General features: G+C 49.5%; 1 protein-coding gene across 5 annotated transcripts; it reads right to left on the minus strand.

Moving 5' to 3' along the window:
* Nucleotides 1–691: 691 nt before the first annotated feature.
* LOC144373489 (mitotic spindle assembly checkpoint protein MAD1-like) lies at nt 692–17,976 on the minus strand. 5 transcript variants are annotated; one of them, XM_078036533.1, is made up of 9 exons: nt 17,931–17,976; nt 14,818–14,980; nt 11,380–11,520; nt 8,770–8,949; nt 5,847–5,971; nt 5,058–5,139; nt 2,939–3,069; nt 2,715–2,829; nt 692–773 (listed from the first exon to the last, which is right to left on the minus strand). In XM_078036533.1, the coding sequence occupies exons 2-9, from the start codon at nt 14,965–14,967 to the stop codon at nt 708–710; spliced, it is 990 nt and encodes a 329-aa protein (XP_077892659.1). In that variant the 5' UTR covers nt 14,968–14,980; nt 17,931–17,976; the 3' UTR covers nt 692–707. The 5 variants fall into 5 exon arrangements, with proteins under 5 accessions (XP_077892659.1, XP_077892661.1, XP_077892660.1 ...); XM_078036535.1 differs by having other exon boundaries at nt 14,818–14,977; nt 17,931–17,949; XM_078036534.1 differs by lacking the exon at nt 17,931–17,976 and adding an exon at nt 15,179–15,776.
* Nucleotides 17,977–20,223: the final 2,247 nt, after the last annotated feature.

A 20,223-nucleotide genomic window follows, 5' to 3' on the forward strand; every position in this document is an offset into this window, starting at 1 on the left:
GACTTAGAACACATCGGGAACTGAGAAGGGGGAGCTGGACCAAGGCTGGGAGGCAATCAATCTGCAGAGGGCCACAGCAGCTAACAGGCAGAGGACCACAAAGCCAGTGCTGTATCAGATGAGCAGTGGTACCCAGAAAGACGGGACAGAAGACAGATGGGATCGGTAACAGGAACAGCTCTGCCCTTTGTATGTGTCAGAACATGATGGCCAGCAGCTCCAACATGCAGCCCATTCTGAATCCTTCCACCCACCCACTGGCAATGAGCTTGGCACAGACAAGTTACAGAGGTTGCTCCAGGGGCCCGAGTAGGACAACATCCACTATCATGGCTTAACCCTAAATCCAGTTCATCCCCAACCTCTCAGGTTACAATCACACAAAAGAAATTATTTCTCCCAAAGCAATTACTTCCTGGGCATGTACAGAGTCCTCTAACAAAGTCTGACAATGCAAGGCAATCGGACAGTTGCCCCTGCTCTGCTCAAGGACATCTGGTTTTCAATGAAGGCATTACTGAGACTTAGACAAGAAGAGTCCATCAGTTCCCTTTCCCTACCACTGTGAAATGCCTCACTAAACACAGGCAGGGTGAGTCCAAAGTTCCTACTCCTATTTGGAAAGGACTCTGAACAAAGAGGCAGGGCTGCCTTGTCAATACAGAAGCCAACTACCCAGAGAGGTAGGGATGGGGGACAGCGCCCACCTACCTGAGGTCTAAGCCCATGGTGTGGTCCAGATTCTCCCAGCTTTGCAGCTTCGCCAGCAGCCTCTGAAAAACAGTATAGGCAGGTCTCCTATCACCATGTGTCAGACAACTGGCACAAAAACACTATGACACAGACACTAAGCCCCCAATCTTAGGGAAGGATCTGTCCCTTATCTCTGAGCTCAGATGTGTGGCTGCTCCAAGGATGCACCAAAGCAATCAGGCTATTATTCCCAGCTGTTGAAGCTATGCGGCATACAGCTCATTCCTTCCTGGACCTGTATATCCAAGTGTGAATCCAGCAAGCTACAAGGAACATGAGGGTGCAAAGGTTTTGCAGTCTCTTGTGCCCAGGGTGCAGATCTGGGCAGCTGAACCCTAAGGACTCACCTCTCCCCTCTCCCAAGTACCTCTCAGGATGCCAAGCCCCAGACAGATGGACTCAGTCTAACAGACAAATTTTCCCCAATCCTATGGCAGACTAGGACCAGCAAGCCCCAAGAGAATGGGCCTGTTCAATGCTGGCCCAAAGCCCAGAAAGTTGCCCTTCTGGAATTGAAGCAATTGAAGGAAGAACCACTTGGATTTGACCTCCTGTCACCTCCTCCCATAACCAGCTGAGTGCTACTACAAACCATTCATTCGAGTATTTCCAGATCTCCTCTATGTACCAAGCACATGCTTGGTTATTAACTTTCCTACAGCCAGTGCTGGTCAAGTTACTATGCACCAGGCCCTGCTCTGAACACTTGACATGAGGCAGACACTGTCACTATTCCTCACTCTGCAGATGAAGAGACAAACAGGTTAAGGAACTGGCCCAGAGTCAAAGAGCCAGCAAGCATCCACAGCAGGACTTCAAACTACAAGCAATGTAATTCTAAACCCCGAAATCTTAAAACAATTTCAAAAATAACTATGTCCGGAGAAAAAAGAGAAGAGCAATTGGCTGACAGTTGTCTTTCCAATACACTCCTACAGAAGCTACCTCTGAGGAGGAGCTGCCCTGGAAGGCCCCACTGATGGCAAACAGCCGCAGCAGCTGCTCAGAGGGCTCCGTGGCCCCAAATGGCTCTGAGCTGTCTTGAAGCTCCAAAAAAGGACAAAGAGTGCTCCCCAGGTCAGGAAGTAGCCAGTGTAATTCAGGGCGGCCAAAGATGGTTAAGATGGTTGGAACAGTGGCGTGGAGCATGTCAGACAAACCAGGGTAGAACAGCAACAGAGTGACTCAGGAGAAGCAGTAAAAAGGACAAAAACTCCAGGCAGGAGCCAGGAATCCTTAGCTCTGGTCCAAACTCACTGGACACTGACCCTCCATTTCCTCCTCCAACCACAAGGTGACTTTCCAATACTGTACAGCAATGGCATTTTCCCACACAGCGTCACTGGTAAGTTACAATGACAGATCAGAAGAAAACACCCAGCATGGCTCTCCATCACGTCCTCACATGTAGGCACCGTGTGCCATTTCCTTGCTGGCACACCCTCTGTGCCAGTCCTCTATAGCCTTGAGTTAAACTGCATAAACTCAGTGGCTTCAACATAGTTTCCTACAATACTTAAGCCTAAAATCCCACTTAGTTCTCACTGAGCTAAAATTCATGTGTGGGCCAGCTGCATTCCTTCTAGGGGCTCCCAAGAGAATCCATCTATTGTCTTTTCCAGCTTCTAGGGCTGCCCACACCTGTTGCCTTTACCCTCACAGCTGGCAATGGCAGGCAGGTCTTCCTCTCCTACTTCCTTAGACCATGCAGCCCACCTGACAACCAGGATCCTCCCCCACTGCAGGCCAGCTGATTAGCAGATTCAACCTTGTCACATGCATTCATAGGTTCTGGAATTAGGACATGGACCCCTTGAGGGCCATTGTTCTTCCTACCACACTGCCATGACAATAAGTACATTACAGGTAACCAGCTATTGCACAAGATGGAAATGGCCAGAGTCCTCTGGAGAGGGCTAAGGACAGTCCCATAGGCATGGCTTGCCCACTTGAACCCTTACCTCCTTCTCCAGTTCTAAGTCAACCAGAGTTTCCTGCATCTTCTCCTGGCGGCCCAGCCTCCTCTGAAGTCCCTCCAGCTCCTCTGTGAGCAGCCCGTTGGTCTCCCTCATCTCCCTGCAAGGCCAGAAACTGTCACTCCCACAGCCACATATACAGGGGACAAACCCACCCCATGAAACCCAGTCGCATCTGGAAGCAGCTGGGCCTCATCCCAGCTCCTCACCGCAGGTGTGCATTGTCTTCCCGCAGCCGCTTTAGCTCCCGCTCCATCCTGGGAAGCCGCAGCAGCTCAGACTTCATGCTCCGCACCACGGCAGCATCCTGCTCCTGCAGACACAGTTTCTGCTCCAGGTCCTGACAGAGGCAGGCAGAGAGGAAGAAAGGAAAGAAGAGTGAGCAGCCAGGGGACACCTAGGAAACGCAAGTCTCAGCTAAGTGAGAAGCCAGTCTGAAAAGGCACATGTGGTGGCTTCCACCTGCAGGACACTCTGGAGAGAAGAGAAGGATGGGGCAGTGAGATAGCAGTGGTCCTCAGGGGGAGGAGGAAAAGCAAGTGGTGCTCGGAGGGCTGCAAGACACTACAATGGGGGACACATGTCAGGGTGCATCTGTTCAGAATGTGGCCCCCAAGGGTGAACTCCAGTGTAGCCTGTGGAGTAGGTGATGAGGAGTCAATGCGGCTTAGTCAACTGTGGTAATGATCCACTTTGAAGCGGGTGCTAACTGCGGGGAGATGATGGTGGGAGACAAGGGGTCTGGAAATCCTCTTATATTCTCTTCCATTTGGCTGTGAACCTAAAACTTTTCTAAAAAATAAAGTCTACTCATAGGAACCACAAAGTTCCTCTGCTAAGTTATAACAGTACCAGAACCTCGGCAATCTCCCTGGATTAGGCCCCAACCCCAGATCCCTCCTGAGATTGCACCTGATGTGATTCTGGCTGTGTCCTCTTCAGCCACCTCTAGCCCTGCCCATTTGTGCCAGCATCCATCCACACCACATAAATGCATCCATCCATCTGGTTCCTCCCAGACTTATTTATCCAGAAGGAACCACTGGCACACCTGGACCAAAGACACTCAGCAAGGACATACGTTCTCATTACATGAAGTCACTTCTGCACCAGCAGCACTCCTGCAGCAACTGAGTCCATTTCAACTGCAAGAACAGACTTCTTTGCAACGTCTGTCACCTTAGGACTCAACAGAAGCACACTGGCATTTAGTGACAATCACCAAACAGGCTGAGTACAAACAATATCCAAATTGGTCTATCAATAAGTGCCACTAAAGCCAAGCACAGCGGTGCATGCCTATAATCCCAGCCGCACACGAGGCTAAGGCAGGATGAATGCAAGTTCAAAGCCAGCCTCAGCAATTTAGTGAGGTGCTAAGCAACTCAGTAAGACCCTGTCTCTAAATAAAATACAAAATAGGGCAGGGGATGTGGCTCAGTGGTCAAGTGCCTGAGTTCAATCCCTCCTACACCGACAAAAAATAATAATAATAAGTGTCACAGAGTCCAGCTCTGTAAGGGGCTAAGTCAAGAGGCAGAGGCAGAGTGACACAGAATACAAATCAGGCAAGCAAAGACTGAGAGGTGGGCTAAGGGTCATAGAGGGAAGGACAAGGTTCAGGAGAAGCTAACCAAGAAGGTGAGTTGTGGGGGGCAAGTGGGGGTGCCAAGCAGGCTGGCAGCCAAGGAGAGCAGGAGCAAAGCGCACAACCTGCCCAAGCAGGCACAGTGGAAAGCTGTAGGGAGCCATGGCCACGGGTCTCCTGAAGGGCCTGGTTGTTACTCCAAAGGCAACAAGAGGCCATGGAAGGGATCTCAAGGCATCATCTTTCTGGCAACACCCTCCACAGTGAAACATGTGGCCTGAGCTCCCATCAGATGGACCTGGCTTGGGGACCCATTTCAGTGACTCTCCAGTATGTGACTATGGGCAGGGTTTCAACTTTTGTAGGTCTACTTTGTACCATCTCCAATGTCACTTTTTCCTTGTGTTTCTAGTGGGCCTTTCTTCACTAGGACACAAGCTTCCTGGGAGCAGAAATGGTTATTTCAGGGCTGGGGATGTGGCTCAAGAGGTAGCGCGCTCGCCTAGTATGCGTGCGACCCGGGTTCGATCCTCAGCACCACATACAAACAAAGAAATGGTTATTTCACTCACCTTGGCCTCCTGGCAGCCAGCACAGTACCTAGAAGATAGGACAGTGGCTAACATCCACTGAGGGCATCTTCAGCTCAGAAAGGCCTGCAAATAGTGGGTGGCAGAAGGGCTAAGACCACCCCTGAGATGCCTGCAGGACACACACAAGGTTGACACAGAGCAACCCACCTTAATCTTCTGTTCTTGGTCTGTTCTTGCTTCTTGGCTAGCCTGAAGTTCCTGAATTTTCTGATTAACTTCCTGACATTTCCTGTTCAGAGAAGAGTGCATGACATGAAGGAACACCTTAAGAATACTCTCAGCCTAAGCTCCTGGCACAAACAAGGCCACTACAAGGGTACACCCAGGTCCTGGAGTAGCCCCTGCAGTGGCTCTCATCTGGATGGTGCTGCCGTGGATGAACATCGGCCACTGACAGCACCCCACAGTTCTCCACACACTGCTCACCCTCCACCAGTGATCACCAGACCTGATGCAACCACAGAAAGGACCCACTCAGACCTGATCACCCCTTTCCCCAAGAAGCAAAAAACTCAGATTACAGCTGGTAAGGGAAGGGTCAACTCCTCAGGAGAGAACCCAAAGCCTCCTGACCACACCATCCTCTAGATTTTCCCACATCTATCTTGCTTACCATGTCCCCCAAACCTAAAATGTCCTTTCCCATCAACAGCCCACACAAACTCAAGGGACATCTTGCATGTTCTTCAAAACCTAGCTCAGCATAAGATCTTCTCTGGAAGCCTGCTCTGAAAAGGTGTGCCACCCTGAGAAGGAGGAGCTGCTGCCCTCATCCTGGCTCAAAAACATTTAAAACACCCCCTATCCTAGCACTCAGAATCCCAGTTTCAGAGGCCTTGTGTCAGTCCCTCCTGCAGCCTGCGGTGAGAAAAGCATCCAGGGCCTGGCACAGACACAGAGGCAAAGCCCCGCATCCCCAAGCTCCTTTTCCCTCACCTGAGCTGCAGTTCAAGCTGCTCCTTCAGCTCCTGCTTCTCAGACTCCAAGCGCTTCACCTGCACCTCCTGGTCCATCAAACTCCATTGCAGCTCTGAGACACGACCCTTTAACACATTGATGGTCTGAAAGGAGAGGGGATTCCAGGTGGCTCATGGATGCAAACGTAACTTCCCGGCAAGTTACAGTGAAAGGAAGAGCCATCACTTCCTGCCTGTTACCATGGGGTGGGAACAGAGCCCACCCCTGCGGAGCCTACACCTGGGTAAATGAGACAGACAATCTCAGAAGTATTGCAGGCCAGAACCCTGGGTCATAGTCCCCACAAGCTGACAGACAGATCTGGGTTACAACCAGGCCCTCGAGGAAAGCTAGTCCTGGGACTCCCAGAGCAAAGCTGCCACTAGCCAGAATGTGCCTAGCCTCTCAGGCCTGGTGGCCTCTATACCCCTTATCCTAGGCCCACAGTGTCCCTACACCATGCATCCACCTTAGCCTTCCCTCCACTCTTTGGCTCTCATTATGCTCTCAACCCAGAATTCTTCCTCTACCCATCCTCACACCACAATTCCAACCATCAGTAAGGATGCAGCACTCCCAGGCCAGCAAGGTGGTTTAGAACCAGCTGGGTTGGCTACAGTACTCAGAAAGAGACAGTCCCAGAGCAAAACCAGCAGGGCCCATCCAGCAGCTTCCAGGAGGGACAAGTCCACCTGACACCACAGAATAGGCATGTGAAGGAACCACCACTCTTTGCTCTGACATCACCTCATCCACCACCAACCCCTTCCTGAGGGAAAGAGCATGCTGGTCAAGCCAACACAAAAAACCAGCCCTGTTCCTTGTCATGCAAACTAACACAGCCTAAATTCCACCCTAGGGAGCCCACACAGAGGGCAAGACAGTGGGTCCAGCAACCTCACCACAGTAAGTCACACTGGGTAGAACTGTAGGGGGCAAGGGGTCTCCCGAGGTGGCATCCTCTGCAGAGAAGCCACAGCACTCCTTTCTTTTTCCTGAGAACTGTACCCAACCCAGGACCCAGGGAAACACACTGGTGCTATTCAAAGCATGACCCTCTAGGGGACACACATGGGGCACCCCATACTCAACAATCTGTATGGTTCACTTTATCACAAGAGTGAGCACCACAGTGGGACTCAAAAAACAACAGAGGTGCCAGGCATGGTGGCTCACGCCTATAATCAGAGCAACTCAGGAAGCTGAGACAGAAGGATCAAAAGTTCAAGGCCAGCCTCAGCAATTTAGCAAGGCCCTAAACAAGTGAGACCCAGTCTCAAAATAAAAAATAAAAAGAGCTAGGGATGCCCTAAGGTTAAACCCCCATACCAAAAAAAGAAAGAAAAAGAAAAAAGAAATGGAGATATTAAAAACACATCCACTGGGCTGGGGTTGTGGCTCCATTGTAGAGTGCTTGCCTAGCATGTGTGAGGCACTGGGTTTGATTCTTAGCATCACATATAAATAAAATAAAGATCCATCAACAACTAAATATATATATTTAAATATATATATATTTTAAAAACACACACACACACATCCATCAATGGCCTGCTGAGTTCAGTAAACATGCACTGAGCACTAAGCACTACACCAGAGCCAGCCTGCCCTGATGGAGGACAAACATCCTGGGGAAAGTCAGACCATCAGCAAGTAAACAGATAAAACGGAGAACTTCAGAGTGGCAAGTAACATAAACTGGGGCACTGTGATAGGAGATGGCAGTCAACGGGGAAGACCTATGACTTTGAACTGAGTGATGAGAGAGGGCTTCTCTGAGGACATGGCCCCACTCAGGACCACCTCTTCTACCCTTCACTGAAGTGTATGTATAGCTCCCTTTGACCACAGAACAGCGACACAGCCCAAAATGCAGATCCCAGGGCCCACAGAGAGCCCACTTCTCCAGAAGCAGGAGCCAGCTTCTCTGGAAGCTGATCACGTCTCCTCTCCTGCCAACACTCACTTCAGAAGACAGATGTGGGAACAACCTTAACATGCTCCCCAGTGCTGCCAAGGCAAAAATAACCTACAGCCCGCTCCTGAGGATCTATCAAGTGGAGAAAGCCACATGGAGACAGAATACCAATGATGCGACATGGTGTTTCCCCCCTCCTCAGGCGGTTCTCATCTGTTTCCTCTCGGCACCTGTGATCTTGAACACCACAGAAGAGGGACAAGGAAGGTCAGAGGAGTCCAGTACCCACCAGCACTAACGCTCAGGCTGTCTCTACAACATACATAGCTGTCCCTGAGACTACAGTTCATATACATCCTGGTTCAAAGGCAGTCTCTGATGCTGAGAGATGCTAAAAGACTTCGCTGATAATCAAAGAAATGCAAATCCAGAGGCACCTACTTACATCTTCTGGAAAAAAAAGAAAAAAGTATTTCCAGAATATACCACCATCTGCGAACAGTGAAAGCTACAGCAATACTAGATACTCCGTGGTGGTTATCAACACAACCCAGCAACTAGCAACAACCACCACAGAGCTATGACTGGGTCTGCCACCCTATTCCTTGGGTCTGTCCAAACAAAACTTAACAGAAATAAACAGAGTGCATGCACAAAACTGCCTGTCAGGGAGCTATCGGGGCAAACACAAGGAAACCAAACACTGGAAAAAGGACAAAAATGGATTAGCCAACCATTAAAATTCATATTAACAAAGAACAAAAAAGGGCTCCACTTACTAATTGAAAATCACAGAATGGAAAATTAATTTATTTACTCTGATTATGACCATGCAAAAACTACAGGTGCACATGTGAGGAGCATAGTTTAAAGGATGCCTCTTTGCTACTAGGTGAAGTTGGGAGGTCACTTGTTCTTTTCCCTTGGAAAATGGCTGAAGGCAAGAAAGCAAACCCCAGGGCCTGCATGCAGGCCCATGCTTACCTCGCTGGCTGTAGCCAGGCCATCCTCCTTTTCCCGCAACTGCTGGCTGGCAGCGTCCAGGCTCTGTTTGCACAGCTTATGGCGCTCCAGTTGCTCTTGCATCTTCTCCTCGGCCTCAGCCTCCCGCTCCTGAAGCTGCCGAATACGCGCCAGGAGCTCCTGGTTGCGGTCAACCTCACGCTATGGAGAAGGAAGATCATGGCCAGAGAGAGTTGAAATCCCAAAGGAGTATCAGGACAAGGACACTCCAGACCCGACTTAGGCCATTCAGGCCCACAGAATAGCCAGACAGAACCATCAGCCAAGTCCCCAGCAAAACCAGGTGAAAACCTGGGACTGGGATGGCAGTGCCAGTGCTTCTGCCACAGTAGCATAACAGTTCCCACTGAAAGAAACCAGGGCCCTTGGAGGGCACTCAGCATGGATGACACCACACACTCATTAAACTGACTGCTCAGTGATGAGCAGGGATGAGATGGAGCATGGAAAATGTAAAATTCAGAATCGACCTTGGAAAAAAGCTGAGCTTTTGCAGCACCAGCAGATCTTGTCGAACTACACTCAGGCCATCATTAAAATGAGTCTGCACTTCCCAACGAGCCAATGACTGGAGCAGGGACAGGTGGAAGTCAGCCTGCAAACGGAACCATTTACAGGGGAGCTAGATCTGCCACAAGTGTATCTGATCACGTGGCCCTTCAAAGATACCACATATCATTACCCTCAGGGAGGCCATGTTGCTTATGCTGGTGAGGAAGGGATAGAACTAGGACACATGCCACTGTGACAACTCATGAGGGCCTGAAGAGTTCACCTTCAGACCCTGAAAAAGGACCAGATAGTAGGAATCAGATCCCAAGAAGAAAGATGGTGAGTGCCACCCACCCAGCACCCTGCCTTCTAGCTCAACCAGCCTGATTCAGCAGGAAGCTGCCAGCACCAGCTCCCTCCTAGGACCACCAGGAACTTCCCCCAGGTCCTACTCAGAGTAAACACTTATGCCACCCTTTCCTAGGACATTCCAGCCCAAAAAGCACACACATAGGTTTAATAAAAGCACACACATAGGGCTGAAGCTTTATGGAAAGACGGCCAATCTCCACCACAAGGGGACTCAAGGGGATGCAACTTCAAGTGCAGCCTCTAAAATAGCCAGGGGACCCTTTTGCTAGACAGAATAAGAATCTTCTATTAGGGGACTTGGAGGTATAGTTCAGTGGTAGAGCACATGAGTTCTACATGGGCCTGATCCTAGCCCCCAAAAATAAAGAAACTGCTCTGTCAGCCCAGGGCCCTCCCACACATCACTACTGCACTGCCAGTCAAACACAGATGAGGAGCCCAGGTAGGCTTTCAGACCCTAGGTCTTACCACCATTTTCAGGAAGAGGAGTGCCTGTCCTCCATACTCACCTACCAGCAACCTGGCAGCCCCTGAAAAAACAATGTAGAAGCCAAGACTCCAGGGACAATCTGAAAACGACTAATTTCCATGGCTCCTGGGGCCCCTCAGCATGTCTGTGGTCATGAAAAGCTTCTCAAGTTCCCAAGTTTGTCACTCTGTGCCCCTGAGCTTTAACAGACCCTGCTGCAACTCCTCACTCAAATGCTCTTAGGTACCCACAAGGCACCACCAAATGTGCCAGACATTGGAGATCCAGGGCAGGCACACAGGCCCTACCTTCAAGGCATTTTGCCCAGAGAAACTCCAATAGTTCCAGGGCCCATCCTTCTGCCTGAGAGCCAGGACCATTTCCATTAGCACTGCATATTCATACAGTCCAAGGACCCCTGGTATTGTCTGTCCACTCAACAAATGGCACTTCAAAGTCTTGGCTCATGAGCCCAGACAGCACACCAAAGCAGGAATCTACATTCCTGGCTCTAACAGTCCAATTTGCATTACACCCTGGAGGAGATCTACACAGGGACAGGAAACTGTAAGTACATGTATACACGGCAAGTGGGGGCCAGAAAAGAAAGGAAGGAATGCCTGAGAGATTCCCTGGTCTGTGGCATTGGCTGAATCTTGGCAGCCTTTTCACAACTGATCAGCACTTAGTGAAAACCTGGCAAAGGACTGTTAATCAAAGCGATGCCGACAGAAGGTTCTTGGACTGAGCCTTCCTGGAGTTGCAAGGCTGCACTTTCCTGCTGTCCTGGGAAGCCAAGAGCAAGCACAGCAGCGAGAGTAGGGCACTTTCCTGAGGTCCTACAACCACCCTGGTGAGACAATTCAAGCAACTCAGTAATGTTCTAAGCCTGTCACCCCTGCACCACTTGGTAGATCTGCCAGATCTGCATTCCAATTTCTCCAGAGAACAGAGGAAACCAAGACACCCAGCAGATTTGTTGGCACTGTGGCCTCACTGAGCAGTAAACACAGCCAGAGAATCCCCACTTTGTGGCTCTCCCCATATCAAGCCACCCTTCTCCAGCACAGCTAACATGGACCCACCATAGGTATCCTCAGAGGAACAACCTGGCAATCCCCATGCAGAGTGCCTCAGTTGGCCCTGGCTGGTTCCTGACTTCTTACAGCCTGGTAAGCATGCATCCAGCCTATTGTCCCCAGAGGCTGATTGGACAAACACTGCCCACCTGGACCCACCTCGTAGTTCCTGGCGCTGGTGTTGGCTGCCCGCTCCAGCTCCACTCGAGCCCTCTTGTGACTCAGCTCCATCTGCATCTTCTCCCGCTCCACCTGGATGAGGTAGGACTTCGAACGGATCTGCTCTGCTCTTTCCTCCAACTGAGAAGGTCGTACCCAAAGATAAAGAAAATCCTCAGCAGCCACGTCAAACAAGGCAAGTTGCTCCGCTCAATGCACCCCAAGTGCCACTCCAACAAGGTCTTGGTCCCCAGGTGGGAAGTGGGTGAGAGGCAACAAGCAAGGAAAGATTAAGAGAATCAGAAGGAGACACATTTTAAGATGACAGTGGGTGAGCTTGTTCTAGGAAAGAAGGTGTGTTCATTTTCTATAGCTGTATAATAAACTGCCACAAACTGGACAGCTAAAAACACCACTCATTAACAGGCGGTGGGCTCTGCAGATCAGAAGTGCAGACATGTGGCTGTTCTCTGATAAAGGTCTCTTAAGACTAAAATTAAGGCAGTTGGCAGGAACCCCTAGCTAGCCCACCAGTGAAAGACAAGATCCACTTCTCAGCTATCTGTCAGTACCTGGAAGCTGCCCACCCCCCTCACCACATGCCCTACTCCCTCCCCTACTGAGTCCAACTCTTCTGACTCTAACATCTGGACTCAATCTTTTTAAGGGGCTCATGTGATTAGATCAGAAACCCAGGGAACCTCCCCAACTTAAGGTCCACTGATTGATTGGCAACATTAATTAGATCTTCGAAATCCCACTGCAACAACACCAAGTTAGCATTCAATTGAGTAACCAGAAGGTTAGAGTCTACGATGGGGCCAGAATTTGGGGGCTACTTTAGAAGTAGGCCCACAAGAGATAAGTACTTGCAGGTGATTCAAGCCTCAAAGGGCCCCAGAGGACATGCCCACAGTCTCTCAGAGTCACTGTTTTCACTGGGACCAAAGCCTTGCTGCCTGGAACCTCCCAAACATTTAACCTACACAGACCCTTGAGCTGAATCAGAATCACTTCTAGACACATTCTCAGGAGGCTCACATACACATTAAAGTCTGTAAACCACTGGGCTAGCATGGTCCCCTACAGGGGCAAACTTTCCCCAGGGGACACTTAGCACTGTCTGGAGACACTTCTGATTGTTACAGAATGGAATTAGTAGTGCTGCTGCCCACCGATACACAAGGGCAGAAGCCCAGGATTGTTGCTAAACATCTGACAGTGCCCAGGAAAGTTCTGCAAAAAAAAAGTGCCCAGCCCCATGCCAACAGTGCCCACAGGGTGAGGGCCCTGGCTAAAGCAATGCTCCTCCCCTGGCCCTCCCACCTGGGTTCTTTCTTTATTCTTATTACATTTCACCTCATTGTAACTCTGACCTGTTGATATTTGGAGGTTCCTAAGCTCATTCTTCATACTCACTAGCCTTCTCATTCTTAACTCTGTCTCAGAAAGCCAGAATCTCTTCGTCTATAGGGATGTCACCACACAGGGACCAAGGGCACCATACTTGCCCGCCGGCTATGTGTCAAGAACAACTTAAAACTTTCCTTTGTGTTTAAACAACACTGAAGTTTTCTAATACACTCCCAACTAAACACTCCCAACTAAAACAAGGGCTAAAAAGAGGGGCAGGCACCTGGCAGACAAGACACCCCATCTATCTTTGCCTCCAAATTCCCCAGATTGTCCTCAGGTCCCTCACTACAACTCAGGGAGCCTTGAAAGGAAGAAAAAGAACCATGCCTGGCATCCAGGGCAGGACATGACCAGAGTCAGGTCCCAGACAGGTCTGTAATCATGATTCCTACCTACCTTACTTGGGTACAGACTGATCACTGATCCCTACCTGAGGAAGTCTGTAACAGTAAACAATGGGGACCTCCAAGGTCCAATTCTGATTTAAAAATCCCATGATTTTCCTTTTTTTTTTATATCAGGGATTATTGAACTCAGAGGCACTCAGGCACTGAGCCACATCTCCAGCCCTATTTTGTATTTTATTTAGAGACAGGATCTCACTGAGTTGCTAAGCGCCTTGCCACCGTGAAGCTGGCTTTGAACTCACGGTCCTCCTATCTCAGCGTCCTGAGCCACTGGGATTACAGGCGTGCGCCTCGATATCTGGCATACATTTTCCCATGGATTTTGACAAGCTAAATTTCCCAGACATTTGCATCAATAACATTATACCACTTTTTAAAATCATAGCATTTTTTAAGACCAAAGTTACCAATTTATTTTGCCAGAAATCAAAGATAATAACCACCTATTAACACTGCCTCTTCATAAAAGTGGTGATACACACCTATAATCCCAGTGACTCAGGAGGTTGAGATAAGAGAACCTCCAAGTTCAAGGCCAGCCTCAGCCTTAACTTAGTGAGACCTTGTCTCAAAATTTAAAAAACGGGGGGGGGAGGGGGGCGGTGCCTGGAGGGGGCTAGATGTGCTCAGTGAGAGAGTGCTCCCTGAGTTCAATTCCCAGGTTACACAAATTTTTTTTTTAAACCACAAAAAGTATAATAGGTCTAATCTCAGAATAATGACCCAAGAAAGGGCAGTGTGCAGCTCAGTGCTCTAACTAACAGTAATTCCATCACTGAATAAACCACACAAACACCATCCTTTTTGCCAATCAGTACATGAGCCTTACCTGGTTCAGTTGACATGGGTCACAGAATCCAGAGCACATGCAGAGTGGACAAGAGAAAGATAGACACAAGCAGAGAAGACCGAGAGGAGGATGGTACAGCAATGGTGCAGTGACAGGGCTCAGGCAAGGCCAAGACACCACTTCTTTCCTTGGGGGCCCAGATGTCCCAGCCCAGAATAGGACTAAGCCCATGATTCTCTAGGGCCTGAAGTCCTTCAGGAGACCTGAACCCTTTGCAACTATATCCATAGTGAGCATTCTCAAGAACTTGGAATCAGAGAAAACTGCAAAAATCACAGGATCTGCAAATTGCCCCCTATAGGCTAAAACAGAATATCCAGTCCCTCCGCTTATTGCCCTGGCTTTCTCACTAGGCTGACTAGGCGACCAGGTACCTGTGTTTACAATACAGCCTCTCTATGTTACATCTTCAAGGGGACAGTATGCTCATAATTCTGGCACCCATGCTCCTACGCAGTTGGGTTTTGTCCTCAATTAAATGAATAGACTGGCTTTTTGGCATCCATGAATACATCAGTATGAACCCACAGCTATGCACATGTCCACTCTTGGGGTGCTTATGAGGCAGGCCTTTAACCATGACAGTTCAGGGCAGGTCCTGGTCTCCAACTAGCACCCCAAATGATAAATGCCCAGGATGAGATCTGGAAGACCACAACTGGCCTCTAAGCCTACCTAATACTCACCTACCTCAATTGTGTAGAACTTGAACAGGCCCCACCTGAGCCTAGGTGTCTTTAACAGAGACCCCACCCAGCCTTTCACCTGCATGCTCTGCTGGTACTGCATCTGCAAAGAACCTGGGGCACAGGTAGACACATCCAGACCGGATCCTCCCTCTACTCGCTGAGAAATGAAGTTGTTCAGAGATCTCAGGGTAGACAAGACAGTGGTGTTCTCCCCCAGGTCTTCCATGGTCACTTTCCTTCTGGGAGAACAAAAAAAGTCAGAGTCAGCCTTTCCACAGATCATCAGATGCCACCATCAGCAATGCTTCTAGACAGCCCTAATGCCTTCTCAGAGCCCACAACCACTTTCTTCAAAGGAAACAGAGAGTACACGCCACCAATTTACCAAGAGGAAAAGAGGCATAAAAGCATGCAAACCCCAGGCTCAGTAGCCATACCTGTAATCTCAATGACTCAAGAGGTTGAGATTGGAGAATCACAAGTCTGAGGCCAGCCTCAGCAATTTAGTGAGATCCTGTCTCAAAATAAAAAGAGCTGGGGATATAGTTCAGTAGCAAAGTGCTCGCCTCACATGCACAAGCCCATGAGTTCAATGCTCAGAACTGGGGGAAAAAAACAGTCACCAAGTCACTATTTGAATACTGGCCAACAAAACAAATGGACAGCCAGCTCTCTAGAGAAGATGCTTAGCAGCCCAGTAGCCTCTGGGAAATCAGAAACAAAGCATGCAACAGCATGATAAAGGCAATGGTGGGCACAGGAACACAAGTGTGACTTCATATTAACAGCAACAGCAGTAAGTGCCATCACTCCCTCCAACCAAGTCCCAGAGAGGAGGCATCCCACATGTACCCAAATGGTAGATTGTGCAACCGTCACCTCACATTTGACCAGCACTCTGCTTATACATTAGAAAACAACAGCTCAATCTTCAAAACAAGTTGGTGTATTCAGTCTTCTTAGAAATTTTACAGATGATGAAACTGAAGCTTCGGAAAGGTACAGAACAAGACTGGGGTTGGGGTTGTAGCTTAGTGGTAGAGCGCCTACTTACCATGTGTGAGGCCCTAGGTTCGATCCTCAGCACCACATAAAAATAAATAAATAGAATAAAACTATTGTGGAAAAAAATAATTTAAAAAAAGATACAGGGGCTGGGGATGTGGCTCAAGCGGTAGCGCGCTCGCCTGGCATGCGTGCGGCCCGGGTTCGATCCTCAGCACCACATACCAACAAAGATGTTGTGTCTGCCGAAAACTAAAAAGTAAATATTAAAAAGAAAATTCTCAATAAATAATGCTGCAGTAAACTTGGGAGAGGAGGTATCTTTAAAAAAAAAAAAAGTACAGAACGGCTGGGTGCGGTGGCACACACCTATAATCCCAGAGGCTGGGGAAGCTGAGGCAGGAACATCACAAGTTCAAAGCCAGCCGCTGCAACTTAGCAAGCCCTAAGCAACTTATCAAGACCCTGTCTCAAAATAAAAAATAAAAAGGGCTGGTGAAGTGGCTCAGTGGTAATGAGCCCCAGTACCAAAAAAAAAAAAAAAGGTACAGAAGAGATCAGAAGCTGGGTCTGATTAGTCTGAAGGTAGCATGCATTCTACAAGCTCATGTGTAAAAGAACTGCTTCCTCAACACCTGTGCTTCCTACATGTCATGCCAGCTGCCACCAGCCAAAAGGTGTGGAACATCCCACGTACATTTATGGCCAAGAGGCTTGAACTCCCCCCACAGGCACATACTATTTCTCCCCTTAGGAAGGGGCAGTGCTAGTTCATTTCCCTTTGGTATCAGAATGAAAATACACACAAACCCCTTTAAAAACATTTTTTTTTGATTGGGTGCTCATAATCTTAGCTACTTAGGAGACTGAGGAAGGACTATCTCAAGTTTGAGGCCAGCCTGGACAACAAAGCAAGACCCTGTCTCCAGAAGAAAAAAAATAATAACAATAACTTAGCTTGTCTCCGAGTTTCTGACTTAAAAGAACCTTGAGAATGGAGTCGATCTGCGCTTTCAGTGCTGTGAGCCTGGTAAACCCAGGCAGGAAACAGGCTCTACCCTCCAAGCCCAAATCTATTTTCCAAGTTCAGACCAGAGCCACACTTTCCATCCTCTTCTCCAAACACCATCCCCTGAGAACTGACCCATTAATATACTAAAATGAAAAGAACACTGTATTTTCAACTTCCTGGAACCAGGCTGCTCCATCCACACCATACACACCTGAGGCTCAAAACCTTCCAGCCACCTGAAGGTGGAACCCCCAACACCTCTGGACAGCCCCTGATATGGGAGTCAGGAGCATACTACCCTTCCAGCCTCAAAAGAGAAATGGCAGAAAAAATTTAAATAAGTGACCAAGATCCAGGCAAAGTGGTGCAAGCCTGTAATCCCAATCATTTGGAGGACTGCAAATGCAGAGGCCAGCCTAGGCAACTCAACAAGACCCTCAGCAATTTAGCGAAACCCTATCTCAAAAAATGAAAATGGCTGGGGATGTAGCTTAGTGGTAAAGCGCTCTTAGGTTCAATCTCCAATATCAAAAAAATAAAACTAAAAGTAAGAAGTGTCCAAGAAAACTCACTGCCCTGATCCCCTGGTGAATCCTGCCTTCTTCTCTAAACACACACTATCCCCGTCACTACCCCAAAGAGCTGGACTCTGGGCACACGGTGCCTCCAGAAGCCAACAAGATGCCTGCTTGGCCAGTGCAGACAGCTGGGGCGGCTCAGGGGGACAGCAGTCACCACTTCTCTCCACGCGCAGTCTCTAGCTCCCTAGGGGCCTCTTGCCAATGGATGCTCAGAGGAGCCACAGCTGCAACTTGACTGGCCCAGATCACTAAGAGCGGCTAGGGGGCGAGTGCAGGCGGGGGTCTCTCAGGCAAAGTGCTTACAGACCCCGTCATGACAGGGGCAGGGACAGGTGGCGAGGGTAGACCAGGGGTCTCCAGAACAGGGCTACGCGCAGACCCCAACAGAACGACGGACCCTGCTAGGACAGCAGGGGATGCGCCCCAATCTCTAGCGGTGCGAAAGGGACGTGGGGTCTCCAGACCGCTGGGACGTAGGGGGCAGCACCCGCGCCGACTGCGGTCAGCCCCGGGCCAGGGCCCTCTCCGCCCCGCCGCCCAGCCCCCAGGATCCTGAGCCCGCGACCCCGCGCCTAGCCCTCCACCGCTCACCTCAGTCGCCTGCTCGCGCTTGCCGCCGCTGCTTGGATCTCCCTCCGCTCCGACTGCGCCCACTTATCGCGAGATATGAGCCGGTGCTCTCTCGAGACCGACTGGAGGCCCGCTGTAAAGAACCGAGTCTGCTCGCCTCACCCCCTGGGGCTCTGTGTCCCCACCCGGAGCCGCCCACTACTGTTACAAAAAGCAGAGGTTGGAAATTCTGGTGTAGAAGGACCGTTACGGAGAGCAGAGTTTGGAGACTGCGGTACAGAAGGACTGTTACACAGAGCAGATCTCGGAGACTGGGGAGCAGCAGGACTGTTGCAGAGTACCAAAGTTGGAGACTGGGATGGAGAAGGAATGTTACAGAGAGCAGAGTTTGGAAACTGGAGTTCAGAAGGATCTTACAGAGAGCAGAGTCTGGAGACTGTGGTGCAGAAGGACTGTTGCAGAGAGCAGAAGTTGGAGATTGGGGTCCAGAAGGATCGTTTCAGAGAGCAGATTTTAGAGACTGAGGTGCAGATGGACTGTTACAGAGAGCAGAGTTTGGAGACTGAGGTGCAGAAGGACTGTTACAGAGAGCAGAGGTTAGATACTGGCGTGGAGAAAAATCATTGCAGAGAGAAGAGGTTGGAGACTGGGGTTCTGAAGACCTGTTACAGAGAGCAGAGGTTCGAGACTGGGTTGCAAAATTCCTGTTACAGAGAGCAGAACTTGGAAACTATTCTGCATAAGGACTTTTATAGAGAGCAGAGTTTGGAGACTGGTTGTCAGAAGTGTATTACAGAGAGCAGAGGTAGTAGACTGAGGTGCAGAAGGATCGTTGCAGAGAGCAGAGTTTTTAGACTGAGTTGCTTAAGGAGTGTTGCAGAGAGCAGATGTTGGAGACTGGTGTGCAGAAGGACTGTTGCAGAGAGCAGAGGTTGGAGACTGTGGTTCAGAAGAATCTTTGCAGAGAGCAGAGGTTTGAGAGGTGTAGAAGGATCCTTGGAAAGAACAGAGTTTGGAGACTGGGGTGCAGAAGTATGGTTACAGAAAGCAAAGGTTAGAGACTGGGTTGGAGAAGGATTCTACAGAGAGCAGAGGTTGAAGAATCAGGTGCAGAAAGACTGATACAGAGAGTATATGTTGGAGACTGAGGTGCAGAAGTAATGTTGCAGAGTACAGAGTTTGGAGACTGAGGTGCAGAAGGACTGTTGCAGAGAGCAGAGCTTGGAAACTGAGGTATGGAAGGACTGATACAGAAAGCAGCGATTGGAGTCTGGGGTGCAGAAAGACCGTTAGAGAGAGCAGAGGTTTGATACTGCAGTAACGGAGGACTGTTACAGAGAGCAGTGGTAGAAGACTGGGGTACAGAAGTACTGTAGTAGAGAGCAGATGTTGGTAACTAGGGTGCAGAAGGACTGTTGCAGAGAGCTGAGTTTTGAGACTGGGGTTCAGAATGACTCTTGCGGAGAGCAGAGGTTGGAGACTGGGGTGCAGAAGGACTGTTACAGAGAGCAAAGGCTGGATGCAGGGTTGCAAAAAGATCTTACAGAGAGCAGAATTTGGAGACTGAGGTACAGAAGGACTGTTGCAGATATCAGAGGTTGGAGACTGGAGTCCAGAAGGATCCTTGCAGAGAGCGGAGTTTGGAGACTTGGGTGCAGAAGGAGTGTGGCAGAGAGCAGATATTGAAGACTGTGGTGCAGAAGGAATGTTGCAGAGAGCAGATTTTAGAGACTGGGGTGCAGAAGGACTGTTACAGAGAGCAGAGGTTGGAGACTGAGGTGCAGAAGGACTGTTACAGAGAGCAGAGTTTTGAGACTTGGGTGTAGAAGGACTGTTACAGAGAGCATAGGTTGGAGACTGGGGTTCAGATGGATCTTACAGAGAGCAGAGTTTGGAGACTGGGGTTCAAAACGACTGTTGCAGACAGCAGGTGTTGGAGATGGGGTTGGAGAAGAATCGTTTAAGAGAGAAGAGGTTGAAGACTGGGGTGCAGAAAGCCTGTTACAGAGAGCATAGGTAGGAGACTGGGTTTCAGAAGTCCTGTTACAGAGAGCAGAAGTTGGAGACTGTTGTGCAGAAGGACAGGTACAAAGTGCAGAATTTGAAGCCTGAGTTGCAGAAGGATCTTACAGAGAGCAGAGTTGAGAGACTGAAGTGCAGAAAGACTGGTGCAGAGAGCAGATGTTGGTAACTAGTGTGCAGAAGGACTGTTGTAGAGACCAGAGGTTTTAGACTAGGGTGGAAAAGGACTGTTGCAGAGAGCAGAGGTCTGAGACTGAGGTGCGGAAGTCCTGTTACAGAGAGCAGAGGTTGG

The sequence above is a fragment of the Ictidomys tridecemlineatus genome, unplaced genomic scaffold (genome assembly GCF_052094955.1).
Source record: "Ictidomys tridecemlineatus isolate mIctTri1 unplaced genomic scaffold, mIctTri1.hap1 Scaffold_4141, whole genome shotgun sequence".
Lineage (NCBI taxonomy): Eukaryota > Metazoa > Chordata > Mammalia > Rodentia > Sciuridae > Ictidomys > Ictidomys tridecemlineatus.

Coding starts and splice junctions, on each gene's coding strand:
- LOC144373489 (XM_078036532.1), bottom strand. CDS start 15,024: ATGATCTGTGGAAAGGCTGACTCTGACTTTTTTTGTTCTCCCAGAAGG. Junction 11,521..14,817: donor AGTACCAGCAGAGCATGCAG/GTGAAAGGCTGG, acceptor CGACCTTCTCAG/TTGGAGGAAAGAGCAGAGCA. Junction 5,972..8,769: donor GCCTGGCTACAGCCAGCGAG/GTAAGCATGGGC, acceptor CTCTCCTTTCAG/ACCATCAATGTGTTAAAGGG.